Source organism: Corvus hawaiiensis, chromosome 6 (genome assembly GCF_020740725.1).
Source record: "Corvus hawaiiensis isolate bCorHaw1 chromosome 6, bCorHaw1.pri.cur, whole genome shotgun sequence".
Taxonomy (NCBI): Eukaryota; Metazoa; Chordata; class Aves; order Passeriformes; family Corvidae; genus Corvus; species Corvus hawaiiensis.
The window spans coordinates 35,144,118-35,170,332 of record NC_063218.1 but is presented as its reverse complement, the minus strand read 5'-3'; the positions used below and the strand labels follow the sequence as shown (position 1 = coordinate 35,170,332).

The 26,215-nt window shown below is 40.8% G+C and overlaps 1 protein-coding gene across 3 annotated transcripts in view; it reads right to left on the bottom strand.

Annotated features, from left to right (window-relative positions):
* Positions 1-26,215, bottom strand: part of SMOC1 (SPARC related modular calcium binding 1) — a 131,121-nt gene that overhangs the window by 72,804 nt on the left and 32,102 nt on the right. For all 3 annotated transcript variants that reach the window (XM_048306885.1, XM_048306886.1, XM_048306887.1), the window contains exons 2-3: positions 17,641-17,812; positions 9,357-9,469 (exon numbers count right to left, since the gene is read on the bottom strand). In XM_048306885.1, coding sequence (XP_048162842.1) covers positions 9,357-9,469; positions 17,641-17,812 — 285 coding nt within the window. The remainder of the gene's footprint in view (positions 1-9,356; positions 9,470-17,640; positions 17,813-26,215) is intronic.

Sequence of the window (26,215 nt, the reverse complement as noted above, 5' to 3'; positions counted from 1 at the left end):
AACATTTGATGAAGGTTCTAGTGAGTCAAAAGGTACACAGTGTAAAATTCATCCTGATTGACTTTAAAGCTCTGCTTCTGAACTGAACATCTAGAGTTGCCAGTTCCTTCCTTCACCACAGAAACACACCAGAATTACTAATTCAGACATAGAACCTCTCAAGTAAGAATAGGTAAGTCCTGATCTAGCAGACTGATCTTAGTAACATCTATGCAGATATTAACTCAGCAGCACTGAAGTTTCATTCAGCCTAACAAATCTAATTACAGCCTTTGCCTCAGCTTTTAGAGAGGCAAGCATTTGGATGAAATTCAGGATGCCTTTGACATCTTTGAGATAAAAGTAAATTATCATTGTATAGGCACCAGTGCAAATACTAACAGGTCCCAAAATCCTTTCTAGCAAACACACTTTCAGCTGTGGCTAAATGGGCACATCAGTATCTTGAAATGGTATGGAAGTGCCTATGTTACTATAAACTAGAGATGACTCCTTCAATACATTTCTGAAAAAAGGCCATGAAATGAGACCACTTCAGAAACTGCCTTTATATTTTACTTGTAAAATGAATTCTGTCCATTCTCTCTTTTTCCAAAAAAGTTCATTGAAACCAATTTCCCATTCCAGTCCTCTTCACACAGAAGAGAAGAGTGATGGGGTGTTTGTGCTGTTCCCCTCATTAGGGATCCTTCAGAGCAAAACCAGTCATTGCCCCTCGCTGACAGCTGGCTTCAATGCCCTAAGGTAGCAAAGTTTGTTCAGAGACTTAATGACAGTTTTTTTAAAAGGCTTTGAATATCACATAAAACATGATCTAAGAGCAATTATAACACGGTACGTCGTGTTTATCTTGGGTTTTACTTGTTTATCTTGGGTTTTACTAAAGTGCAAATCAATCATTTTGCCTCAAGCATTTACTTTTAGTAGCCAAAATCAACAGTAATCTCATGTGCCCATGTTACTGCAGTCACTGTCACTGTTATTTGCAGTTTCATTTTTCTTCTCCCAATAGATCACAAAATTGATTGCAAATTACTCAAAAGCACTGTGACTATAATTAGAAAAAAACGAGTTAGAAAATATTTGTTATTGCTCAATCGAATCAATTGAACACTCAAAACAAATGTGATGGAACTGCTTGGATTTGTGTTTGGAGTTTATCTTTGCTGATCATAATCACACACAAAACTACATTCCCAACAGCACAAGAAGCTGTCTTTACATCCGAGCATGAATTGTAAAAATCCTACCAAGGGATAAAGCTAAATTCCAGGATAGGGTCTTGAATTCATACGGCAAGACCACTCCATGTTACATAATATAAAAAAAATCCAGTGTACTCAGTATTTTAAAAAGTCAAGTATTAGTCACTTGATAGTCCTTAAGCCAAGCCTTCAGAAAAATAACAAAGTACATGGCAGAGGACTAAAAAAAATACATTGACACAAATTCAGGATAGATGCATTAACTAAGACTATGTTATGTAACTCACCTCAATGGAGAGCTACCAATTACATACACTCATTTATGCAAACCAAGCACATTACATCCATAAAAAAGTGAAGTAATTTTGTAAATAACTAGGCTAAGGAATGCTACTCTTCCTTGGACTGGTATCCCATGACCCTTTCTTCCCCCATGTTGCCATTTAAAATAGGAAGAAAAAAATCTGAGACTGACAGCACTTTCACAACAACCACAACCACATGTTTTACTGCAGCACCAAAGGACTTCCCTTCTACAGATAACAACTGCAATTAAATCTCAGCCATTATCCTAAAGGCCAAACAGCTACTCATGAAGAATAGATACTTCAGAAACCTCAAGAATCAGTGCAGTTGTTTTTCCTGAATGTCTTCACATTGAGACACACTACCTTCCACCGTGATACCTGACCAGGTCTCAGCATATTTAGGTGTCATAACAACAGTGGCCTACAGCCTAGAGTTTGCAGCTTAAAGGCTGGGGGGAAAGGTAAACTCTTCATCAGCTACACAGGACTGGTATGACACTGAAAAAGTGTAAAGGCAATAGCTGATCCAGTACCATTTCTAAGCACTGTATGTAAACATAAAATGTCGACTATTTCAGAGCATGTACAGTAAGGAATACCCAAAATGTGGGGGTTTACTTTAAAATTTTCCATTTATCTTACATTTGAGCTTTTATTTCTAAGTAACATTTCATCTGTCAACATGAAATTCAATCTCATTCTAATCCTACTCTCAAAGTAGTGAGATTTTTAAACACTTATAATCAGAAGAGTAACTATGCAAGCATGACAGATGTTTACTGCACAGATCTAATCTTCAGTTACTGAGTTAATTTTGACTCTACCAAAATACACGTTAGAAAATGTGTGTTTGACTTTTTTGGCTCTCAGTCTTCTAAAGCTAAGCATTGAGGCAGAGGAAACGCAATCTCACATACTAAAATACAATCTTATATACTTAATAGACTTGATTGTTAATCAAGCTGCAGCTACAGAATGCCTGTTACTGCTGGAAAGGCACATGACACAATCTGATATCTCAAATTAACATAGACCTGTCCAACAGCTGAGCATTTTAAGTTACATAATAGGAAATCAGACAAATAAAACCTGTAAATTATTTGAGGTCTTCAACAGATTCCCCATTAACATCTACATTTTAAAAAAATCCAATTGCATTTTAAAGCACTACAAGCAGCCACAATCCTGATCATTCATCAGGACATTGTTCCTATTTTTCATGGAGAGATAGGACATCTTACCTGTGTCTCAACTGAAGGATGAAATGCATGAGGGACAAACTCAAGAAAAATTGCTCCATCACCAGTCCCCAAATTAAAAGTGCAACAGCAGCTTCTCTATTCCACCCTGCCATTACAATGTGTGAAATCAAACAGCAGCCAATATACTGGCCACATGATCAAATACCTGCTCTCATAAAATTCCTTACAATACGGAAACATTAAAAGAGTAGTCACTGGCAGATGACTGTGCCTCTTAAGCTCCTCAGGGGAAAAAGAAGCCATTCTTTGGGTTTCTTCAGTATCTCACTGGCAATGCCAGAATCGGATTCCTTCTAAACAAGCAAGCAGCATCCCTTTATAGATATTTGACAAAGGAGGATCAAGGGGTTATTACTCAAATGTAAACCGGAAGTGAGAGAGAAATTGCACACACATATATGACAGAGAGAACAGAGGCAAAGCAGCAATTCTGTGATGGCTGAAACCAGTTTCCATGGAGTCACAGAAAGAGGTAGTTTGCTGTAAGAGGCTTGAAAGCACCTTGCACAAGCACTGGGGTGACCACAGGAACAGCAACACTCAGACTAGCCTCAGTGCTGTTCTTATGAAAAGTTTAGCAACCCATTCCTATCCCATCACAGATCAAACAAACATTTCCTGGCTCCTTCCACAATAGAGGGCAGACATGAGAAGGGAAGAACATTCATTCTGTATTCAAAGCTATATTTCTATGAGGAAAGAAGAAACACATCCAGTTTTTGAATGGTACTGCTGAGGCTAAGGGCAGGCAGCAGAGCTACTGACTGCACTCACAGCACTAGGCAAGGCTCCAAATCCTGGTTGCATCCAGGTGCTCCTTGTAAACACTGCAAAAACAGCTAAATAAACAGCTCCAAGTCAGCAGGTCATTTAGTCTGACCCAGGGAGCAGAAGCCAGTGTCACACAGCAGTTCTTTAATCAAGTCTTTCCTTTGTTCAAGCCATTGAGGCTCAGCTAGAAAGTCTTCTGAACCCAAGTCAGTGGGGTACACAACCAGCACACTGGCCTGATGGTTATTTATCTTAACTCTACATGGTGATGCCTCTGTTCTGGTTCACATGTCTTGCTGTAATGCTGAGACCCTGGATCTTGTCATACTTTTTGCTGCATTAGGAGTCAGCTGATTATTGTCAGAAGCCTGCTTACCTTTATAGGCAATTTTAGGGAGCTATGTGTCAGTCTGCATCTTGTGCTCAAGCCTCTTTGGGACTATAGCCCCTTAAATAATTTTTGTCACTTTTTCACTCATATTTAATTCTTCACAAATGGTGTTGTGCAAATATTCCCACCAGGGCTTTTTACAGCACCCACCTCCCTCAAGTCCATGAACCACTCAAGAAATTCTTGCTCCATAGGAATTTCACTATTCAAATAACCAGGGAAAGAAATGATCTGAAGCAGAAGGATCTTAGTCATGATCAAGGGCATTCCCATCACACATGCTGGCACGTATATTATTTTTAGTTCAAGAAAAGGGTCCCCAAGAGAGGCTTTATGCTTCTACACAGAATGTGACACTTTGAAGCTAAGAATGACCCTACATTGTCACTTTCCTTAAGTATGTCCACTCCCGCTTTAAGAACCTGTTCCTTTGCTATCTCGACTTCTTTGAAGAAACGCCATAAATAACCAAAGTTCTTACTTCCTTACCCATTCATGGTTTATCTTTAGCACAACATGCAAATGAGAAACACAATGAAAGCCCCAGAAAGAAAGCAAGTGTTTAAGTAGCAAACCTGCAGAGCAGTACTCACAGAAAGCTACAGCTACCATCTTTAGAAGGGATGTCTTTCAATAAAAAAAGCCAGAACCACCTACCAGTTAAAACCCAGATACTTTTTATAAAGAGTTTCTTTAATCTAGCAAGATAGACTGTGTTCTTCTGAAAGGAGAGGCGAACTCCTTGAGAGCTTAGTATTGCTGGAATCTGAGCACTGAATAATGGGATAATAGACAGCATCCAGGGAATGAAGGACATGTCCACACAGTACCTTGCTGCATTAAGACACAAGTTCATAATTCTGCCCAGCATCATGCTACACTAGCCAATACCGAGGAGCAGACTTGGATCATGAAGTCACACTGAAGGCTGAAAAGGTTCCCCCGCATCTTTAGAAAGAGCTGTTTGTGGAACCTGGGAGAAAACAGAACTTTATATGGGCATTAGCATAGTGTGGAGTGAAACTATTGGTATGGACCATAATATAGATCACTCTTTCCAAGCAGACTTATATTACAAGATGTGGGAATGCTCTGGAAGCTATCTGCTAATGCAGAACTGCTCTGATAGTCAGCCCACTCACTGATCCTGTCATAAGACAACAGGTTTGACTGATGTACTCGCTTTAAGAGAAATCTTAGTGCTGTGTCATAACTGCACCAGGAGCCAGATTTTAAGAACCCTAAACTCAAAGAAACTCTCCAAGGAGACTTGCCCTCAGACACTTGTATGCAGACTTGTGAGGAAAAGAAACCACAACTAGACAGTGGAAGGTGGCAGCAAATAGCAAGACATACCACAAAGTCCCACAAAACTACACCCCCAAGGCAGGATTAACATTATTCATGTTTATATTAATCTGTCTGAAAGAGATCCCATTTAAAATCTCAACAACCTTTTCTGAAAAACTGCTTGGGGGAAAACTATGAAGAATGCAAGTCTCCCTCAGCCCATGGCAACAAGCCCAGTCGCACTAGGCGGCAAAAGAAAGTGTGCAGATTAACCACTAGTGCCTGTTGTTTATGAAGAACAGATCACAGCAGGTTAAGTGCAGCATGGAAAAGGAATGGCATTTATGCAAAATACAGCATAATAGCAAAAAGGCAAAAGTCTTGGGAACAGAAACTGGTTTTAGTCATGTTCAATTCTGCACAACAGTACATGACCTCAGTTTTCTACAATTAATCAAATTACTTATATCTAACAAACATTCTTATGTTGTGAATAACTCAAATTTTATCTGCCTGCTTATATTACTGTGGGCTAAGTGTAGAGAGATTTTGTTATAGGAAGTAATATTCCCCACACAGACTGAAATATAAGGACATGGCAATTCCAGAGGAATTAATCAGGTCTGCTCCCCATTTACAGTCATCCAATCATGCCTGCAGTGCTACCACCTCTTCATGCTGCAAATCCATGTCACATTTTTAGATGTGTAAGTAGCACTAAGAGGAGATTTGATAAGATCTTTGCAATACACATACTCAACAATATGGGAAGCAGCACACATTGCATAGAAACAGTTATGACAATCAGTGAATTGACAAGTGCCTGCTCCACTTGATGCAGTACACAAACCCCATTATACCTAGTCATACATAGGAAAACTGGAAAACTGATCAGCTGAGCAACAGAATCAACAGTGGCAACACTGCTTTCAGTCTAAATTTCACAGGCAATGAAAACCAGACAGATCATACAAGTGTTTAAGACATGCATGATGTCTCTCTACAAAGCAGTTTAAATGCAAGCCAAACTAAGGTCTTTGCCTTTAGGCCCTCCTCCCTTTCACCCTTGTTGCCACATCTAACTGGGAGATCCAACCCTGCAGGGAAGCAGGAGGAAGGTGAACACAGTCTTCCTCCTGCAGCTGCTGCCCATGTGGTGCATGCTGCCACTCACAGAGCAGCAGAGGAGCTTTGCTCTGCTTGCCGCGCTACAGCCCCATCCAATCTGCAGTGGATCCAGCCCCAAATTCAGCATTGAACTGGGTACAATTCTAGGAGCTGGAAAGGGCAAACTTGAGCTGCTTTCAGAAGAACAGCCCCACTTTCAGTGTTTACCCAGAGTGATTGCAATTTGGTTTCTAATCAAGATAATTATGATGAACTACAAAAGCAATAGTTCAATCTAGTTAAGGCCAAGCAGGTTCTCTAACATAGTTACTACTACCAAATTCTCCCACATCTGTACTGCTCTTGTTTTTCAGTCCTACAAAAATTTCAAGAATTTCCAACAATGAATTAATTAGAGAAAAAAAAAAAAATCAGACTCTTTTGAAGTCTGATGGCAAGGACAATGATGTGGGCCTGAACATCTACTGTGTTCAGTAGGCTCAACAAGATGATCTGAAAGCAAGTCATCTGCATCTCGAATGAGTGCTGTGACAATTCAGACATTTGATATTCTAAATACAAGCATGCATCTTCATTTCCTCTCTGATCAGAATTTTTCTTCTACATAAAACACCTTTTCAATAATAGTTATGCAGAAAGGGGGAAGTTGCTGAAAAAGTCTCCCTAGCCAACTCTACACACAGAGTATATACTCCGAAACATGTACATCTGCTTAGACTCTTGTTGGGATGAGGATTCCATGTTGAAAAGCACAGTGGGTATTTCTCCTAGAAACTTCATTGAGAGATGCTGTTTTGTTGTAGACTTCCCAACTGAGATTTTGGAGTCTAAGATGGAGCAACACTCTGGGTGTTGAACCAGAATAAACTAACAACAGTCCAGAGCTGACTTCATCAAGGCCTCAGGGACTTCAAGAACACAGCCTCCCTATAGAGCAGAACCCAGGAGCATCAATTCTCTGCACAAGAGATGTAGTATCCAAAATACCTCCACCAGATGAGATCTACTCATGAGTTGCTGGAAGCAAAACTATTTGGATTGTTCACCAAAATTCCAGTTTTTATACATCCTTTTAAAATAAAAATTTAACTCATTTTGACCAGAAGCTAAAGGAAAGATTTATCTCAAATGCAGTTTGAAACTAGTTAGCTTTCTCGGACATTATTTTTCACTTAAATCTTATGCAGGGACAATTACCTTAAATGCTGCAATATAACTGATGAAGCTGGTTCATGAGGTATGTGGAACGTAGGGTATTTTTATGAACCAAGGAATGATATGAATTTCAGTTAATTCCAGATACAAAGAGATCAGAGGCTTCCTTCAGCATGCCAGGTAAAACAAAAGCACTTTAGTGTTCACAGATAGAACTGAATGGAGGAAGAATGCGAAATATCACTTGGCTGTCTACTGACAACACACAGTTTTTGTAAGCAGTTTCATGCAGCCCCTCAGCTGGCAACCAACACTGGCTAAGGAATGTGCCAAGGTAAAGTCCAGCAACTTTGCCACAATCCAGACACTGGTACCAACCTTCAAAATAAACCTGTCTGAAACAAAGCTTTATCAACTACACTATCAGTCCAGCTTATAAGGATAAAAATTTTACCTATTTTACTCTCCAAGAAGTTGATGGACAGGTGATAGACATTTCAAAGTTAGCTTTCCTTACCCCTTTTTTCTTGAACTAGAAGCTTAGCATGGAACACTTTGTTCCATGTTGGCCCACTGTGCTAGCTTTTACAAACATTAGCCTCCAGTGCCAACATAATCTGAGCAGCTCTACAAAAAAATCAATTTTCAGCAACTGGAAGTGCATTTAAACTGCAAGAAACTGCAGCCATCCTCTCTTATCCCAGCCTTCCCATGAGTGTCCACACTGTACAGAAATATAATGCTGCTCCAAAGAAGCAAAGTTTGCAGGACGAATACAGCTTTTTCCACTTCATCATCAAAAAACAAAAACAAAACAAAAACACTCCCACACACCAGATAATGAGAGGGTAAGGCTGAGGAGGGGAATAAAATTTTTGGTGGGTTATCACAAAAAAAAATCTTCTCTCCTTTTCCCTCAGGCATCACAAAATGTTTGAACCAAACCCAAAGCTCTCTGCCTTTATTATCTTTTTAAAGCCAATATTGATTCTATTTTGGAATTTCTTTTACCTTCAGAAGACTGTGCAAGCAACCAATGTATCCTAAAATTTCTCTGAGAAAGAAGGTATCTAGAGCAGTACTCAATGTATAGAAGGTAAGGCAAAAATCATTCTGTGGTTTACCTAAATTCACAAAGTAGAGGTCACAGGGTTACAGATTTTTGGCTTTTTAGATGCATGCAAAACTGAGCAGACAGCAGAAACTGTGTCAGGAAACTGTGCATGAGCCATTTTTAACAGCAAGTTCAGTCAGCACTAGGACACTACTCAGTATGCTAATGGTAACAGAACCAAGTATCACTCTTCATTTCTACCCTGTTTTGGCAAACTTCAGCAAGTGAACAGGGAAGAATCAAAAACCCAAACAAAGCAGTCACATCTCCTCTCTGCCAAAATCACTACAAGACATACAGTACAAGAAGTACCCTGCAGAAGGAATAGGATGAACAGACTGTTTTTTTCCTCAGATAGATGAAGCAGAGAGCAGATTCAGCTGGGTCCACCTTGCTCTGTGTGAGCCACAGCTCTCTTTACAGCTCCTCTTCACAGGAAAATTGACCTCCCCGGCAACTGTTTTACTTTCTATGCAATGCTGAAGATTAATGCCATTTGTTTCTGTTCTATATTGGAGCTGGATGCTATTGCATATGTATATGTCTTTTAAGGTATTGTGACTGAATCAAAATTTCCATTTGGTTAAAGAAGTCCCCAGCTTTCAAATCTTTACCCGAGTAACTGAGTCAGAGTGTGCACCCACTCTGCTATCATCGCTTGGCTCATGTCTTAACACGGAATCTCCCACAGACACTTGAAGCCTGGCTGAATGAAGCAGATAGAAATTTTACCTGCATGAATGATCCATCCTCATTGCATTCTGGGATGAAGACTGCTTCCTGGGGCTTCTTTGCCTGTTCCAGCGCTTGAGCTCTCTCTAATCGACACTTGCTTTGGCCAGCATCTACAAAGAGAAAAGCAAAATCCACTTGCATCACAAACACCATTTGGCCTCTCCAATAGCTACCAGACGCACCACACAGCTGCAAGGGAAAAACCCCCGAAACAAATAAATATAAAGCATAAAGGACCATTACACACACATTCACCAGGTAGACATGGAGCTAGCACTCATCATCCTAAAGACTAATATGAACCTAGACAAACAAACTACAAGCCAGTTAATTAAGAGCTGCCTAATTTCCTAGTCAATAGTTTTTATGGTCATCTTAGGATCCTGGAAGCTTCTTTAACAAGCACTGGAGCACAATTTTCATGCAGTGAAAGGCCATTAGCCTGAAACTGGATGGTTGGATATAAACCAAGTAATTCAAGCCGAGCAGTGAGCAATATGGAAGAGAAGTGATGACCCCCTCAAAAGTTCTTCTCTGAGCAACTTTCGCAGGAAGATACTGAAATAGCCGGTCACCCATATGAACTTCCACCTTTGTGTGGTTCAGATGAAGCAGATATGCCATTTCCTGTGCTTTCCTGAAACTCAGCTTTTACCTCTAGTCCCAGTGCTTACAACTGAGTGTGCATTATAACTCTCACACCAGTTACTCACTTTGGAGCCAAGAAAAAAATTTGCTCTGCCAACAGTGTTTGAAGGGGTTAAGACTTCAGCTTTTACTTCAGATGATGGCAAAGTGTAGCATGACCTTAACCCCTTCCAGGTCCAGCTCACTATTACAGAGTATACCCAGATAAGTCTAACTCTGATGACTGATGGGTCAAAAGAGGAAAGTTCTGCCCTGCAGAGATACAGATTCATTCAGTGTTTACATTTAAAAACATGAGGTCTAACAATACTGCTGTTCAGTCTAGAAAGAGAAGGAAAACAGTGAATATCTTGTTTCCATGGCACTCTTAACACAGGAACTAGCACCTTCTTTCTTCTCCCATGAATCCACTGACTAAAGATTTTCAGTGCAGAAACTTCAAAATCTTATCACCAGAATCTTTTAGCAGCACCATAAAGACTGAACAAGTTTCAATCCTCATTTTACTAGGCATGGAAATCATATTGGTTAACAAAAAATTCCACTGGATCCCTGAAGATCACATTCTGTTCCATAGATCACATGAGCTTTGACAACAGAATCACTAATACCAGCATTAAATTAGAAAGTCAGTCTGGGGTCTTAGATCAATTGAATTCACATTGTGTGGCAATAGAACTTCCATCTAGGTATCTCTAGATATATTATCAATGGCAAGGCTGTAAATAGTTTTGATAAAGACATAGACCAAAGCTTTCACACCAAGTACTTTATTTACACAACTGATGACCAGAGAGATTAGGTTTCCAGTTTGCCAACACAGTTCATTTTAAACATATCACATTGCTTCCCAAGAAGGATTTCACAAGGCTTCTGAAATTATGAAAATCGAACCTTTTTCTCTGGAAAAAGAATGATTCATAGCAATAGCATACAGTACAGATGCCAGCTGCTTAGGCACTGGGTTAGAAAGCAACAGTACCTATATCAATTCTGCCACTGCCCAACGATGGTCACCTCACCCCCCGTGACCTCATGCCATTTTCTGATTCTATGTCTCTTATCTTTAGACTAATCTGTTTGTTGGGTGTTTGCACAATACCAAAGCACACGGAGCTTTGATCTCAGGTGGGCCTATTATGTACCTGTATAAAGAGTGAAATTGTTACAGAGTAAAAGACTTGAATAAAATTTACACTGTATTTTTTTTCTAGTTATCCATAAACTCTGACATGGAGTTTCCTTTCTGCCTGCCTGCCAACCTGAGCAGATGATCAGACCTCATTTGCACATCTCCAGTGGAGGATAGTCCTGCCAACTGACCCTTCCAAACATATGCTCACTCTTTCAGCTGAAAAGGAAGCACTGGCAATGGTGTTAACTGGAACACCTATCACCTGCAGATCTCCTGCGCAAACTTAAGAGTCTAATCTTGCTTGGCATGACAGAGGACATTACTACAAAACCAGATGGTGTGCCTGCCCTGTTTCCTAGCTAGCTGCTTGACTGAAAACACTTTCACCTTCTGCTTCACAGGAGACAAGTAGCAAAAAAAAAAAAATCAACATAGATAATGTAGATGTGCACTTGCAAGGAAAAAAACCAGGTGTGAATTTCTTATGTGACAATCAAACCACAAGTTCCCAAATGAAAGTGTTTTCTAGTCTCTGCATCTGAGGATACAAGACTGCAGACAAGCATTTCTGGTTCCCCTCCTGAACATAAAACAGAAGCATAAAGCACTTACACACAGCATCTGCTTTAGTGCTGGCACACTCACAACTACACGACAAACTGGATGCTTCAGCACAGAGCTGGTAAAAACAAACATTTTGTGATATCCCCTGCAGTACAAATACATTAGAAGCCCAGGCAGAAGGGAAACTAACCCAGATCTTTGTCCAATTTGTCTAATGAACAGAGAAACAGGCACAAGATTAAGTCCTTACTTTAGGGAGATAATATAAACACATTACTGCTAAGGCTACCGTATCCCTCCTGGCAATTTTAACTGGCCTTTATAGATTGAACTCTCTACTCCCACCAAGAAGAGCACACTTCATAGCACACCACCACTACACCATGGTGTTTAAGAGCTCATTGTTGTTGCAGCATCTTTTGCACTTGAATCCTTGGCTCAAGTGGTGACTCCTCACAAATTGCTGCTGAAGTACAGAGAAGACAGAGTTTTCCTCCTGATCATGGACACTCAGGACTGATTACTTCTCCCATCCTCCCTCACTGATTTCCAAAGGTCACGCCAGTCCTTTTACAACCTTGATTTGGAACAAACACCTATATACCACGCTGGGTGGAGAGGTGCATGCATATTGCTATCTTTTTTGTCAGTCTTCCACAGATCAGTTCCAGTAAAAACAGTGCCTTTAAGATCAACATTTACTGGTTTGTTTTAAAAAGGACTGTCAATCCTTCTCTTCCTCACTCCACAGGCTGGTATTTTTATAATGTTTGTATCAACATGTGATTTCAGTGAGATGACTTCACCTTGCTATTTTTGCTTTGTTAATTAGAAAATGTAAAGTATTACATAAGTGCCAAGTGTTTAAAAAGTAGCTGCCAAATAGCTCACCCCAAACAAGATACATTACAAATTTTACTAAAGCCTGATCTTATGATTGTAGGTTCATATAGGCTATTCTGCATTTCACCTGCTTACCCAAGTGTTTCAGCACTTTCTTCCCTGTTTTTAGAAATGTTCTCTGGAATATCAAACACCATGCTTATAAACCAGAATGGCATTAATGCATTCCAGTTTCATGGTTCAAGCAGACTAAACTGGACACTTTTACCTCCATTACATTAGGTGAAAAACCAAAACAGCATAACTTCTTTTGAAAGCAGACCTGCTTAATTTTATTTTAAATATCTTCAAACTTGGGACAGATTTACTGTAGCTCAGAAAGCTGCCTTTTAAAGAAAATTAATTCTCAAGCTGGCAGCTGGCAACCAGGAGATTGTTAACTACAAGTGATGTTTTTGACATCCCTGGCCTAATCGGCACAATGCAGGTGCACATAATTTTGGATTTTGCAATGAAGTTGGCTAGTTACCATGGCTGATCTTATCCATGAATAGTTTATTCAAACAAGACCACCGTGTCCCTCATAATATACACACTGCACTCCTGAATAGGCTCCAAGAATTCCAGCATCCTCTCTTCAACAGGCAGAGGCAGTATTGACACAACATCATGGTATAAAGACCCAAGCTCTCCTAAAAACACAAAGTAAAACACCTCCAGGATTCACATAACACTAGCAGCAAATCAATACAATGCAACCACCAAAATCTATTTAAGCTATTTAATTTTAATTCTCCTATGTTTGTATCCAAAGTTAAAAGAGCAAAAATTGATCCAAGCAGCTTTTTAACTATTTTCAGTTCCATTAGGTAACTGTCTCACCTACAGGCCAGGTCTCCACCAGACATGAAGCAGTTCAGCTACAGTGAAGTCAACAGGTTCATACCCATTTACTCAATTATCTGTGTATTTGAACAAAACAGGCAAAAATGGAACCTGAGCAAACTACAAAAACTTCCCTATCTATTGTGCAGGATATCAACCAGTATTCACTCTCCCCACTGTTTTCCACTTCATTTAGGTCAAGTCCTGGAATTCCAAACTTCTTTCACCCACAGAGAATGGTTCAGGTTGGTAGGGACCACTGGAGGCCATCTTGTCCAAACTGCCTGCTAATGCTCCCTCAGAGCACACTACTCAGGATTGAGTACAGACAGCTACAGATATCCCTGGGGAGGAAACTCTACAACCTCTTTGGGCAGCTGTTCCAGTGTTCAGTTACCTTCACAGTAAAAATGTTCTTCCTCACATTCAGATGGAACTACCTGTGTTCCAGTTTCTGCCCATTGACTCTTGTCCTATTGCTTGGCACTACCAGAACGCCTGGATCCATCCTCTTGACATCCTCCTTTCAAGATACTTACACACACTGATGAGGTCCCCTCTGAGTCATATCTTCTCCAGAATAAACAGGCCCAGCTCCGTCAGTCTTTCCTCACAAGTGAGGTGCTTCAGTCCCCTCATCATCTTTGTCACCCTCTGCTGGACCCTCTCCAGAATCTCTATGTCTCTCTGGTACTGATAAGCTCAGAACTGGACACAGCACTCCAGGTCAGGCCTCATCAGGGCTGAGTAGAGGGGCAGGATCACCGCCCTTGACTTGCTGATCCTTGATCCTGCCTTGACCCTTGATCTTCCTAATGCACCCCAGGATCCCATTGGCCTTCTTAGCCACAAGGGCTGCTGGTTCAGGGACAGTTTGTTGTCCACCAGGACCCCCAGATCCTTCTCCACAGAGCTGCTTTCCAGCAGGTCTGCCCCCAGCCTGTATTGGTGCAGGAGGTTACTCCTTCCCAGGTGCAGGACCCCATACTTCATTGAATTTCAAAAAGGTTCCACTCTCCCCATCCCTCCAACCCACAGATCTTTCTGAAGAGCTCCACAGCCCTCCCAGCTTTGTGTCATCAGCAAACTTGCTGAAGAGGCATCTGTCCCTTCATCCAAGTCACCGATGAACAAGTTAAATGATAAAGGATGCAATATTGAACCTCGGGGGACGCCACTAGCGACAGGCCTCCAACCACACCCTGTGCCACTGATCACAATCCCCTGAGACCTGCCATTCACACAGCTCTCAAACTGCCTCCCTGTCCACATGTCCAGTCTGCACTCCCTGAGCTTTCCTGTGTGGATATCATGAGAGAGTGTCAAAAGCCTTGCTAACATCCAGGTGGACAATACTCACTACTCTTCCCTTATCTATCCAGCCAGTTGTCCCACCGTAGAAGGCAACCTGGTTGTTTAAGCATGACTTCCCCATCCATGCTGACTGCCCCTGATCACCTTCTTGTCTTCCTTTCATGCCAAAGCACTTTGTTCGTTTTTTGATATCCACATACCATTTCTACTCCAGAGTTCCCTAATTTATTCAGAACATGCCTAGAAACATGTCTAAATTTGAGAAGTCATTGAAAGTGACATTTTATATTTTACTAACTGCTGCCAAGGAAGGACATTCTTATTCACAGTCAAGGGAAAATAAAACAAGTTTGAAGACAAAACACATGGATCTAACGAGCAGACAAAGTGATTTCAAAACATCATCTTCTGTCCAACAGAAATAGTAGGTAGAGAAGATTATCTTCAAATAACCCATCAGTCAGAAAACCTGCCTTTCTAGAACATTAGCCAAAAGCTGTGTTCATTTCCTGTGTCCCAGGAAAAAGGCTGCAGGTCCTGGTACAATTTCCACCAGTAACTTACAGATAGGTTCACTCCACACAGTGGCTTGTGATCCAAGAACAAACTCTGTACCAGCAGACTTATTCATCTAATTAATAAATCCAAAGGGAACTTTTAGAACACTCCCACATTGTAATTAAATAAGCCAAACAAGTTCCTAGAAAGCAACCAGTTAACACAGACCATAAATGTTTTCTAAGCCACAGATATATACCAATATAACAATCACTGCATAAATGACTCTTGGCAAGCTGTCAAGATTAACAAGCATTTGTCCTTCACCCCTGTGAAGTTTTGAGGTATAACTCTCATTTAACATCAAATATTATGATGCCAGCTAAGAAAAGATCCAGGTAGGATTGCTTGGCTGTGTATTTTAGACACAGCTATACCATCTGGAACTATTCTCTAGAATCTCATCAGTGAGGCTCCATTTGTCAGGGATGCCATAATTTGATCATTTTAAGCTACTCCTGACTTTTAACCCTTTGTGATGTGTGAGTGAGGGTTTGGAGTTCAGATAATTTAGCACTGAAGGAATTTCATTGAAAAGCACATGAGGAAGCTAGCAACGAACGAGAGTTGAATAAGGGTTATAGCTCCCAGAAGGCTGGCAAGATTTCATCTTTAAAGGTCCTTAGTTTCTTGAGAGAGAACAGAGCATTAAGTTGAATCAAAAAGGTTCTGTTCTCACTATGGAAACCATTCTGTTTTCCTTGGCACAAGCACAGTTCAAATCATCAGCATATACACTGGCAGCCTATGGTAATCTGGGGGGCAGAACTATGCCTTGCTGTCCACAATACACTCTCTCTTTTACTTATTTTAGTTGCCTGTTGTTTTTCCCCCTTCAGAGAGTGAAGCACAAGTTAAAATTTCTCATTTCATAAGGATAAGTTCTTGGATAAAGTGTCTATCACAACTGTATGTGACTGAGCTCGATGGCCCATGGGATCCCTCACAGTTCCATGGGAGCTCTCCTGTAGAGCATCTGTCATGGAGGAGGAGGGAAGGCTGTTCAGGGTATACCCGGTGTCCAGCTGCAGTTCAAGGTGCATGAACACTGTTGGCAATACCTTCCTTTTTGCAAGTACACAACACAGACCCAGCCAACAGCCTGTAGTTCAGCACAGTTGTCCCACAGCTGCCCGGATTTGCCAACAATTGTGATCTTTATGCACTACAGGTCATGTTCCTAATGCAGCCAAAAAAACAAAATACCTTTCAAGAGCAGCACATATGGAAATTACCAGCTAGGTTAAATTTGCATGTCATGGCTGAAAGAATATTCCTACTTCACAGGGATTGGTAGGAGTGTTAGTGGGTTAAAAGCAAGACTTGCAGTTTACAAACACTCTCAGATTGTTAGGTACTGTATAGTACCACAGGTTAAGAGGAAAAAGGAAAGGAGAATGCAAGTTAGTTTCAACTAAACATTTCAGTTGCATCAGAGAGCAGAAAGAAAGTCTACTTTACCTGTGCCCAAGACAAAAAAAGTCTCAGTTACTTCTTTGGGACTCTGGAATCACAATATGCACCAAAATACATTTTTACAATAGTAAAAAAGCCTTCATAAACAAATGCCAGGCTTAAATGAATGTGTATTTATTCTGTCACATGGATTTTAATGACTTTCTCCTGTCACTTTAATCCACTGCTAAAAACACCTGTGCCACCTGCCCTCTGAGTCAATTGTGATCTCAGAAAATGGACTCCACTTTATTTTTCACTTCACAGCAAATGCAAACCATTTGTGTGACAAGACACCGATAATTCTTTAAAAAGTTTCACCTTCATCTTTAGACTATGCTGAAGAGCTGAACTGAGGGACACTATTCACACTTTTAAGTAGATATGTAACAGCAAACAGGAAAAAATCAAAAAAGCCATGTAAAGCGCCTTGCATGCACTGTCTTCTTAATTAGTTCAGCACAGAAAGGCTGAAATGTCTGAAAAGTGACTAGACATCTAGTGTGCACCATATTCTTCCCCACTCCACATTCCTGTCAGTCCAAGGGTCAAAGATATCTTGATTCCTCATCAGCACAGGTAGCAAGGAAGAAGTCTGCTTTCAGGATTTGGTTTTGTGCTTACATGGGGTCAGTTGTTCCTGTCTGCAGACACATATTTCAGCCCTTTTTCACTGATGTCTGTGGCTCCTTTGCCTTCTTTCATTGATAATTCAGTCAGCTCGTACTCTGCTGCCTAAACTGAGACTCAGATACCCATGCTTGCAGGAATGCACAATTCCAAATCATATTACTCTCAGAACATGGTATTAAACTCAAGGGTCTAAGAATTCAGTAGGGCTCCCATTTCGCCTCTCAGAGGCATTTGAAATCCACCTACCTTTGCAGCGGCCACGATGTGTCACGCTGAGACTCTGCTCACGGCATTTGGCTCTCTGGTAGTCACACATCGACTCGTACGTTCTGCCATCAGAGGCACACAGGGGTTTGGACTGGGACCTGGAGCAATGCAGGTTGCACTGAGGGTCTCTGTCACGGTCGCTTATTAAAAACTGAAGGAAGTGAAAAAGGGAGGGAGAAAAAAAATAGTGCTTTTGTTTGGTTTCCCAAAACAGAACATGGTGTATTTTTTTTCTTTATGACAATAACAATATGACTATAATGCATTTTCAGCTGCCTACCAAAGCTGACTTTGCCTGAAGGGAACTTTAAATGAAACACATACATCTTTAAAAAAAATTAACGGTCTTTGCCATTCCATTTTCTTTAATAAAGCGGAAACATTACTCACTCTGCCTCACCTCTAAAAAACTAAGATGTGCAAAGCCAAACACAACCCACACGGGAAGGGCAATACTGAGTCACAACAGCCCAGCTTGCCCAGTGCTGTGCCACAAACAGTATCTGGTACTAGAGATACTAGACAATTTTAGTCAGAGACATAATAAACTTATCACCAAAAATAGAGAAATCCAAATAACCTATCATGATTGGCCTTGGTAGTTGAACCAAACATGTGACCAGTTTTATGTGACCAGTGATGATTTTGAAAGCATTGTTTGTATCATCTGTAAATACCACCTGCAAGAGCATACCTGCACACTCCCAAAGTCACCTTATGTTCTTTCCTGATGACATCCAGCACAGCTGGCAATTGCATTCCACGCATCCCACAATCTAATTGCACACTATGTGAAAACCTATTTCCTTTCAGAAGTTTGAATTTCTATCATCTTTCTGCATACCTCTTCTTCCTGAGTATTCCATTATGATGCAACCCATTTTGTACAAACGTGGCATTCCTTATCAGTCTTCTGTAATTTGAACAATCCCAAACTTCCAATTTCTCACCCAGACCATTTCCTTCCATATCATGATCACTACTGTTTTCCTTGGTGTTCTGCCTTATTTTTGGGGATGGGGAAACCCACAAAGCACTAGTGCCCATCGTCTGTCTGCTTATTCCCTGCAAATCCCAACATCTGAAAGTAGTTTACTGCTGTACCCTGGACTCTACTCTGAACTGCCTGTAGGGTCACCCAGGTCCCTTTCCCAAGTTCATCTTGTTTTCCTGAGGATCCAAACTGACAGACATCTTTCCAAAACCACTTGCAGAAATTTTTGGTAAGGCATGATAGCAGCAGCCCTTTTCTCTTCCCATACTACCCCACTTAGTGGTTTGTCAGACCTTTAATTATTACCCAAACCGAATCACCTGCTCACAGGAAGATTTCAGGGGACTCTTCAAACAAGTTCCATGAGGATTAAGCAAAGAAAAGGGAAGTCAAACCTGCCTTGCACTTCCCCTTCCCTACCTCCCATTTTCTACAGCCTCTTGCAAGCCTGGGGACACCAGAGCAGCTCTAACACACTGATATCCCAGCTCGCTGCCAAAGCAGTTCTGAGCTCAGCAGTTCAGAGCTGGCTGGCAAATGGGCACTGACTGACACCCTGCCTGCAATGCACAAAGCCACAGCTCTCCAAGTGTGTTGATAGCTGGATGCCTCACAGGGAAGTGTGAGTCACTGCCATAATCACCTTGGTGTTACAGTTTCCTACAAAGCTGTCTACTCTATGCTTTGAGGTTAAAGCTGTTGAAAAAACATTGCCCGAAGCCTAGTTTGGGTTGGTTTTTAACCACTCTGAGAACATGCATCTCTGAAATTTGGTTGTCGGTGGGTTTTTTTCATTACAAAAAAATCTTCTCTCCCCAGTTAAATGAAAAACAATTGAGAAGTTTCATATTTTCATACTGTACTGCTGGATCTTTTGAAGACTAATGCATTACTAAACCTCCTATTTAAACATGACAGCTGGGAAAAGTAAGCAAGGTTTGCGCACATTTTACTTTTGGTGGGACAAACTTTTTTAAAAATCTCATCTGTCACAGACTTGACATATTTGCTACAGCACAGTGTTTTTGAAATGTTTTTGCTCCTTTTCTGCAACACATTCTATAACCTGGCAACACCTGCTCCAAATGGGAAATTGGAAAATTTAAACCTGAAGGCAATTTTAAATGGTTTATAGAGACCTGGACTAGACTATAAAAACACTGTAAAGCTGGACCGGATTTTTTTCTTTTCAGGGGTTGGACTATCACAACTTAACTTGGAATTGCTCTGGCTACAGTAATGTCTTTCTGTCGCCCCCAAAATGCAAAGATCAGTAATGACTAAACACACAGCAAAAAAGCAACAGACTGAAGATGCTGAAGCCTCCTCCCAGCATGTGATGTCAGAGACACCGAAAGACTCACAAGGCTTTCAGGTTTCTGTATGTATAAACAGACTTCCAAAGCAGAGCTACCTGATAGGAAAGTATGGTGCACATGCAGCAATTAAATATTCAGTCCAACACAGGAGCCATTCTGGTTTAGAAGGAACATGCAGATCTCCCATTTATCACAACTGAAGGCTTGAGCTAATAGCATGAAACTTTTTGCAAATTCCTTGTCAGAAGCCGAGTTCCACAGATATGAGTTATCCAGAGGTTAAATAAAAAAAATCTAGAATCCTGGTTCCCAGCATCAAACCATACTACTAACTTATTTAAAGTCAGCTTGTATCATAAAAACTCACTTAAACCTTCTGCAGCCTGTACCAAAATACTTAGTATAGAGAGGGCTTGTACATCAAGAACACCCCTTCTTCCAGAAAAGGCATCTCTAAAGAATAGAAAGTTGTTCTTAGGGCTGACAAACAAGTTAAACCTAAGGCTGTGGAAGAGCTTTTCTCAAGTGCCTCCTTGCAGACAGAGAAACAACTCGACATTGATTAAATATGAGGGCCTGAGGAAACATGCAGAGCACCCCAATGCAGTCTGTGAAGTTCTTGCCTATCCAAATTAAGCCAAGAACCACGTTATTAGAAAAAAAAAAAAAAAAAAAATTAGAAAAAAAAAAATCAAAGCCTTTTTAGCATTTGTAATTTGGATTACAGTAGGGAGCCCACACAGCATGTTCGGTGCTTTCCAGACACTGAAGATGCCACACCTGCCTTGCCAAAAAAGTTTATGGTTTAAGTAGTTGCACAAGATGGTGCTTGTTTTGCTCAGGTAGATTGTAACTGTGTAAGTCTGCATTAAATTCAAGAAGGATCCAGGACCCCACCTGTCTGATCAGAGTTCTTCTCACGCAAGCGAACAGTACTGCCATAAAGGCCAGCAACATCTCCAGGAGATCTGAAGGGCTTCAAAAACTCCCCCTTACAGTTGGGCACCTGCTCCACCATAGCTCACAGCCCATAGCTTTGCTTAGCAGCCCTGGCAGCATTCAGGTATAAAATGGTAGTTAGCATTCATGCTACAGAAGTGATGGTCAATACAGACCACCCAGAGAGATTTAATATACTAGATGTTTTGAGTGTACATTCCCTCTTGCCCAGCACAAGTTCTAAAGTCTTCCTTTAGCATTTTGCCAGTCTGAGAGCATGTCCTCCTCTGTAAGCAACCTCAGCTGCATGAAAAAAAAGAATGGATGAATGCTGAAACGTGTCTGCCATGGGGAGACCACTTGGTTCTGTAATTTTAACAGCTAGGACCACAATCCCTATGTAGTTGGATTTATTTTTATTTTATAATTCCTACTTTGAGCAAGCAGGCACTGCTTTCCCAGGGGCAGAGCCCTGCTCCAGAGGAGCCCCTTGGTCACTGCTGGAGGTACTGCTGAGCCGGGCTGAGGGCTGTGAGCAACGTGCACAAGGTGCCCTAATGCCTGGTACCCACCCTCCCCAGACACAGCCAAGACAGGAATGTGATTCTCTGGTCCCTCCAGGGGAAGAGCAGCAAGGTAAGTATTCTGCTTTTAATGCCAAATGTCCTACAATGACCCTTGAATCTCAAATAAAAGCCTGATGTCCCAACAGCTTCGGGATGCACACACAAACAGGCTTTGCAAACAACAAAATCACTACTCACAGAGCAGTGCTCGGTGCTCTACACACAGACACACAGCACGAGCAAACCTGGACTCAGGGAAAAAGCAACCCTGCAAACATGTGCAGCACCAGCAGGTTTCCAAGCTTCATCTAGAAAGAAGAGGAAAATAACTATCTTAGCTCTGAATTTTCTCAAAGTTTCTTCTTGATTTCTGTGTTCCCATTTGTTTCAGAACAGACTACATCCAAAGCAAATGGGATTGGAGATGGCTTATCAGTTCTTTATCTCCTCCCTTTTCCTTCATGAGAAGAAAGCTATTAAAAGTAGAACTAAAAGGAAAACAAACCACCCGCCACAAACACAAAACCCCGGCTAAAAAAAACCCCAAAAACAAACAACAAAACAAACAAACCCCCTCCCAAAACTAGAAGGAATAATCTATTTTACAGGAAAAAGTTAAAATTGACCAGATTGTAAATGGAATCCATTGAATATAGACTCAATACTAAAATAAGTAACACTAGTATTAAGCAACAGTATCTGTATATATGTAACATTTATTTACACTAAGGGAATCTGCACAGCTCCTATTCCAGCCAGTTTGAGTCCCTGCCCTAATGAGTTTCCAGTTCAATGCAACTCTCAGAGCATCCTTCTATGTCAAACGTTCTATCTGTATAAGGACACAAACCTCCTCCTTTAGCAAATACATTTACACAGGTGCTAGCAGAAACCACTTCCCAAACTGCTTTCTGCTTCTTCAGACTTGAAAAGAAAAAGGAAAGATAAGAGGTCAGAATGAAGTTAACTTTGCCAACAAAGCATATCTGTTCTTTTTCTCCACACCTCAACACCACTGCTGACAAACAACAAACACTGATTAAAGGGTTTTTAATGCCTGTGAAGGAAAGCAGACTCCCTGCAGCTGCACAGCAGCTGGGAACACTTGTGTTATTTAGCAGAGAAAGGTCTGACCCCACAAGTGAAAATGAGCTTGGTGGTCACTCATTCTATTCACCATCTGGGTACATTATAAGCACAAACAGAACAGCACAGCCTTTTGTGATGGAGGTAACGAGAAATGGCCACGGCATTGTAGTACCACAGTAACATGCCTTAGCAAGGCTTCAGGGAAAAGAGGGAGCAAGGGACACAAATGACATGAACGTGAGAAAGTGAAAATCTATTGAGAAACAAATCTAGAGTTCACTACAGATCAAAACAGAGGTGCCTCTGCTATTTAGCCGCTTCACTTCAGATTAGCACTGCAGAGTGCTACCGCCTAACAAACCTGAGACAGACAAAACAGCACATGCAATACTTTTCTCCTGTTCTGGCAGATTTCAAGTTTGAAGACCCTTAGAACATGTCTTGGGAAAGTGTGATTCATCTAGGTATAGTCATATGGCACAGGTCACCCACTCATTAGTCAAAGTACTCAGACTGGCCTGACTTAAGTACAAATGAGCGAGTCCTTCCCAGAGAGAATTCCCCAGGAAAACCATACCATTTTACACATTAAGGGAGACTATAAACTTCTTCATTTTTGTTGCTGTTGGAAAGAATCATGTCACATTTTTATGCCTTGGTTTCAGGCTCCAAACTGGTGCAACTAGCCATTCAGGAGGCAGAGCTGGAGCCAAGTTCCAGTTTTAATCATGGCTAGACTCTCAGCCCCATGGCACGTTGCCTACAGGACACAAGCACTTCAATTTCAACCACTGGTTTTGGACTTCAGCCAAGTTTCCTGCCATGGAATCATAAGCCTAGCAGGTCTCACAGGGGTCAGAGATGCTGTTCTGAGCCAGAGACCCAAAATGCCTTGCTTCTAGGAATACAAAGAGGAAAATCTGAAACTCTTTTAAAAAACTCTCTCAGGGTTTGCAATCTTACATGTGTAAAAAGATATCAACCAGCCAGAGCCATCAAACTCCCAAGAGCTGACCAGGCTGTCCAGCCTCTGTCCTGAAAGTGCCCATCCCGCCTCAGAATCTAGCAAGTGAAACAAGGCTTTTGAAGTGAGTTTCCTGGGAAGTCTGTCATGTGTTTTGGAGCAGGGGAAGGAGAGATTGATTTTAATATACCCTTTTTGGAAATGTTCACAATTTTGTACTTCACTGGCACCTGGATAACTTTGGTTTAAGAATATGTTATTAAGACAAAGTTTCTCAAAGTCCTGCATCTTAAGAAGTTCCAGTCCTTAGGGGGGTTTTCTAGCATCCTACAGTTTTATACCAAGGCTTAAGGCTTTCCCAACAAATTTCAGAAGGCCACTTTCCCCAGGCAGAAGGAACTTACAAGAAAGATATTGTAATACTTTTATTCCTTGAGCCACCCCTCATGCAATGTGAAGAGTTTAGCCTAAGTTAAAGCACCACTTATGTTTCAACCCCAAGCCTCCAGCTGTGCAAATAAGAATGGGTTCAAAGCACAGAGACTGTGCATGAGGATGGTAAAGACAGGCAAATCTATGGGATCTCACTGCAAAGCTGGCAAACTCTAGATTTATTTGTATGAGTTGAATTCAAGACAGTTTTCTGCTCTTAAAGGCTAGAAACCTCATTTTTCTACAGAGATTTTCCCTTCCTTCATACAAAGCAAAGGTTGAAGGAGGATAGTGTAAGCCACTACAATGAAAGGCAGCACTTAAATATTATGCTTCATCTGTTAGATGACTTTAGCTAGGAAATAATACTTCTGTTTTCTTTGCAAACTGATCCCCAAACATGATGCAGCAGCTGTGTTCTGTTTTTAGAAGATGAGGTACTGGATCCAGAGACGCTGCCTAATGGAGTATTTGGAGTGCCCACCAAAGGTTTGGGAGAAAAGCCCACCAAGGGTTCAGGAGAAACCCTTAGAATTGCACTTCATGTCAGAGTAGCTCTCTCAGTTTTTTTCTTGTGGTTTTGTTGTTCATTAAAAAAAAAAAAAAGTCATTGCAGTCAGGGAGCGAACTTCTAAAATTTTATCTTTTTGCTATTGACATGCAGGTTTATGGAAGTGCTTAACTACATTTGACTTGCAGGAAAGAAAATGCCAGAGACACCAGGGACAAGAAGTTCATTTCATATTTTAAAATAATCCCTTCTCCCGCACAATTTTTATATCCACATGTCTGTATCACCTTCATAAAAATCAAACTTCAATTTTGTAAGTCACAAGTTTAAGCATCTCATAAGTTCAGTACACCAATCATCTGAGCAGAGGAGGAAACCAAAACTTAAACACAAACCAGAAATTTCATCTTAAGTCTCATGTTTCTAACACAACTTCTAAATCTTTCTAGTAAGTCTGGCAGTATTAAGGTAGAGACTGATTTAATTCATTTGAAGTAATTACTTCAGTTTCTGTTGAAGCTCACTCTCCTACTCAGAGTAGTCCTGCAGGCAAGGTAACATGTAAGCCTAGAACAAATTTAAGATTAAATTTAATTTGTCAAACTCATTGACAAGAGAAGGTATGTTTAACTTGGACTATTTTTTCTCTTTACCTTTGCTACTATACATGTTGAACCAGATAGAAAATCCAAATGTTTGAACAGACAGGCAATGAACTTCTTGTCCCAAGACAATAACAGCAAAACTTCCATTTATATATAAGGTGGAATCTTGTCTTCAGTGAATTGTATTGTTTAATAATACGATCCAGTCTTTCCAGTTTAAGGAGTCCTGTGCATATTCAGCATAACTCAAAAAAAACAAACTCAAAACATCCTTCTGCATAACCTACTCCAAGTTAATCCCTCAGTAACTATATCCCCTACTTCAGTCTGTCATAATGATAGTTGAAGCTGTTGATCTCCACTAGCAAATGTAGCAGGATTACAACTTCGTGCTGTCACTAGGTGAGAAGTCAGCTATTCCATTGTAATGAGATGTGTTTTTCTCAAAAGCAGCTCTCAGAAAAGCAGAAGGGTTGAAGTAATACCAGGTGTATGCTTCAACAACGCACAGTAACTCAAGCAAGATTTCCATGAAGAGTGATCCCCACACTTACCTAAACATTAGCATACTGAATGCTTCAAACCACTGCACATACGTTTTCCTCTCAGCCCCAGTTCTCTTGAACCATGGAGGCTGAAGTACATACTTTCTTACCCTCCACTGTATAAAAACCACTGAAAGTCAGCCCCAGGATTTGTAGAGTTCTCTGCACTGGTGTGGGAAGTCTAGCCACTTACAGAAAGTGGCTGTGAAATAATACTTTCTTGAGCTTATTTTCCCTCTTGTACTACTTTTAGCAAGACTGACTATGCAGTCAGCCTAGGAAACCTTCTTCCCCATTTGCAAGAGCTTGTAGTACTAGAACTGTCTTGATACAAGTTTTTCATGAGTCTTTGCTGTGGGGTTACACATAAACTGCAAGCATGTCTGATGACAACTAAGTTTTGCTGAAGCATTCTTAAATGAATAATCTGTTTGATGAAGTACAAATTCTCTGCTGATTTTCCATCAATAGCCTGATAGGTATAAAGGGCTTCCTTTTAAATCCAAAACCCCTATAATTTGTCTTCATCACCTGAAATCAATTCATCCTCATCCCTTTCTCTTAAGCACCTCATCCTGTCTTTCTCTCAA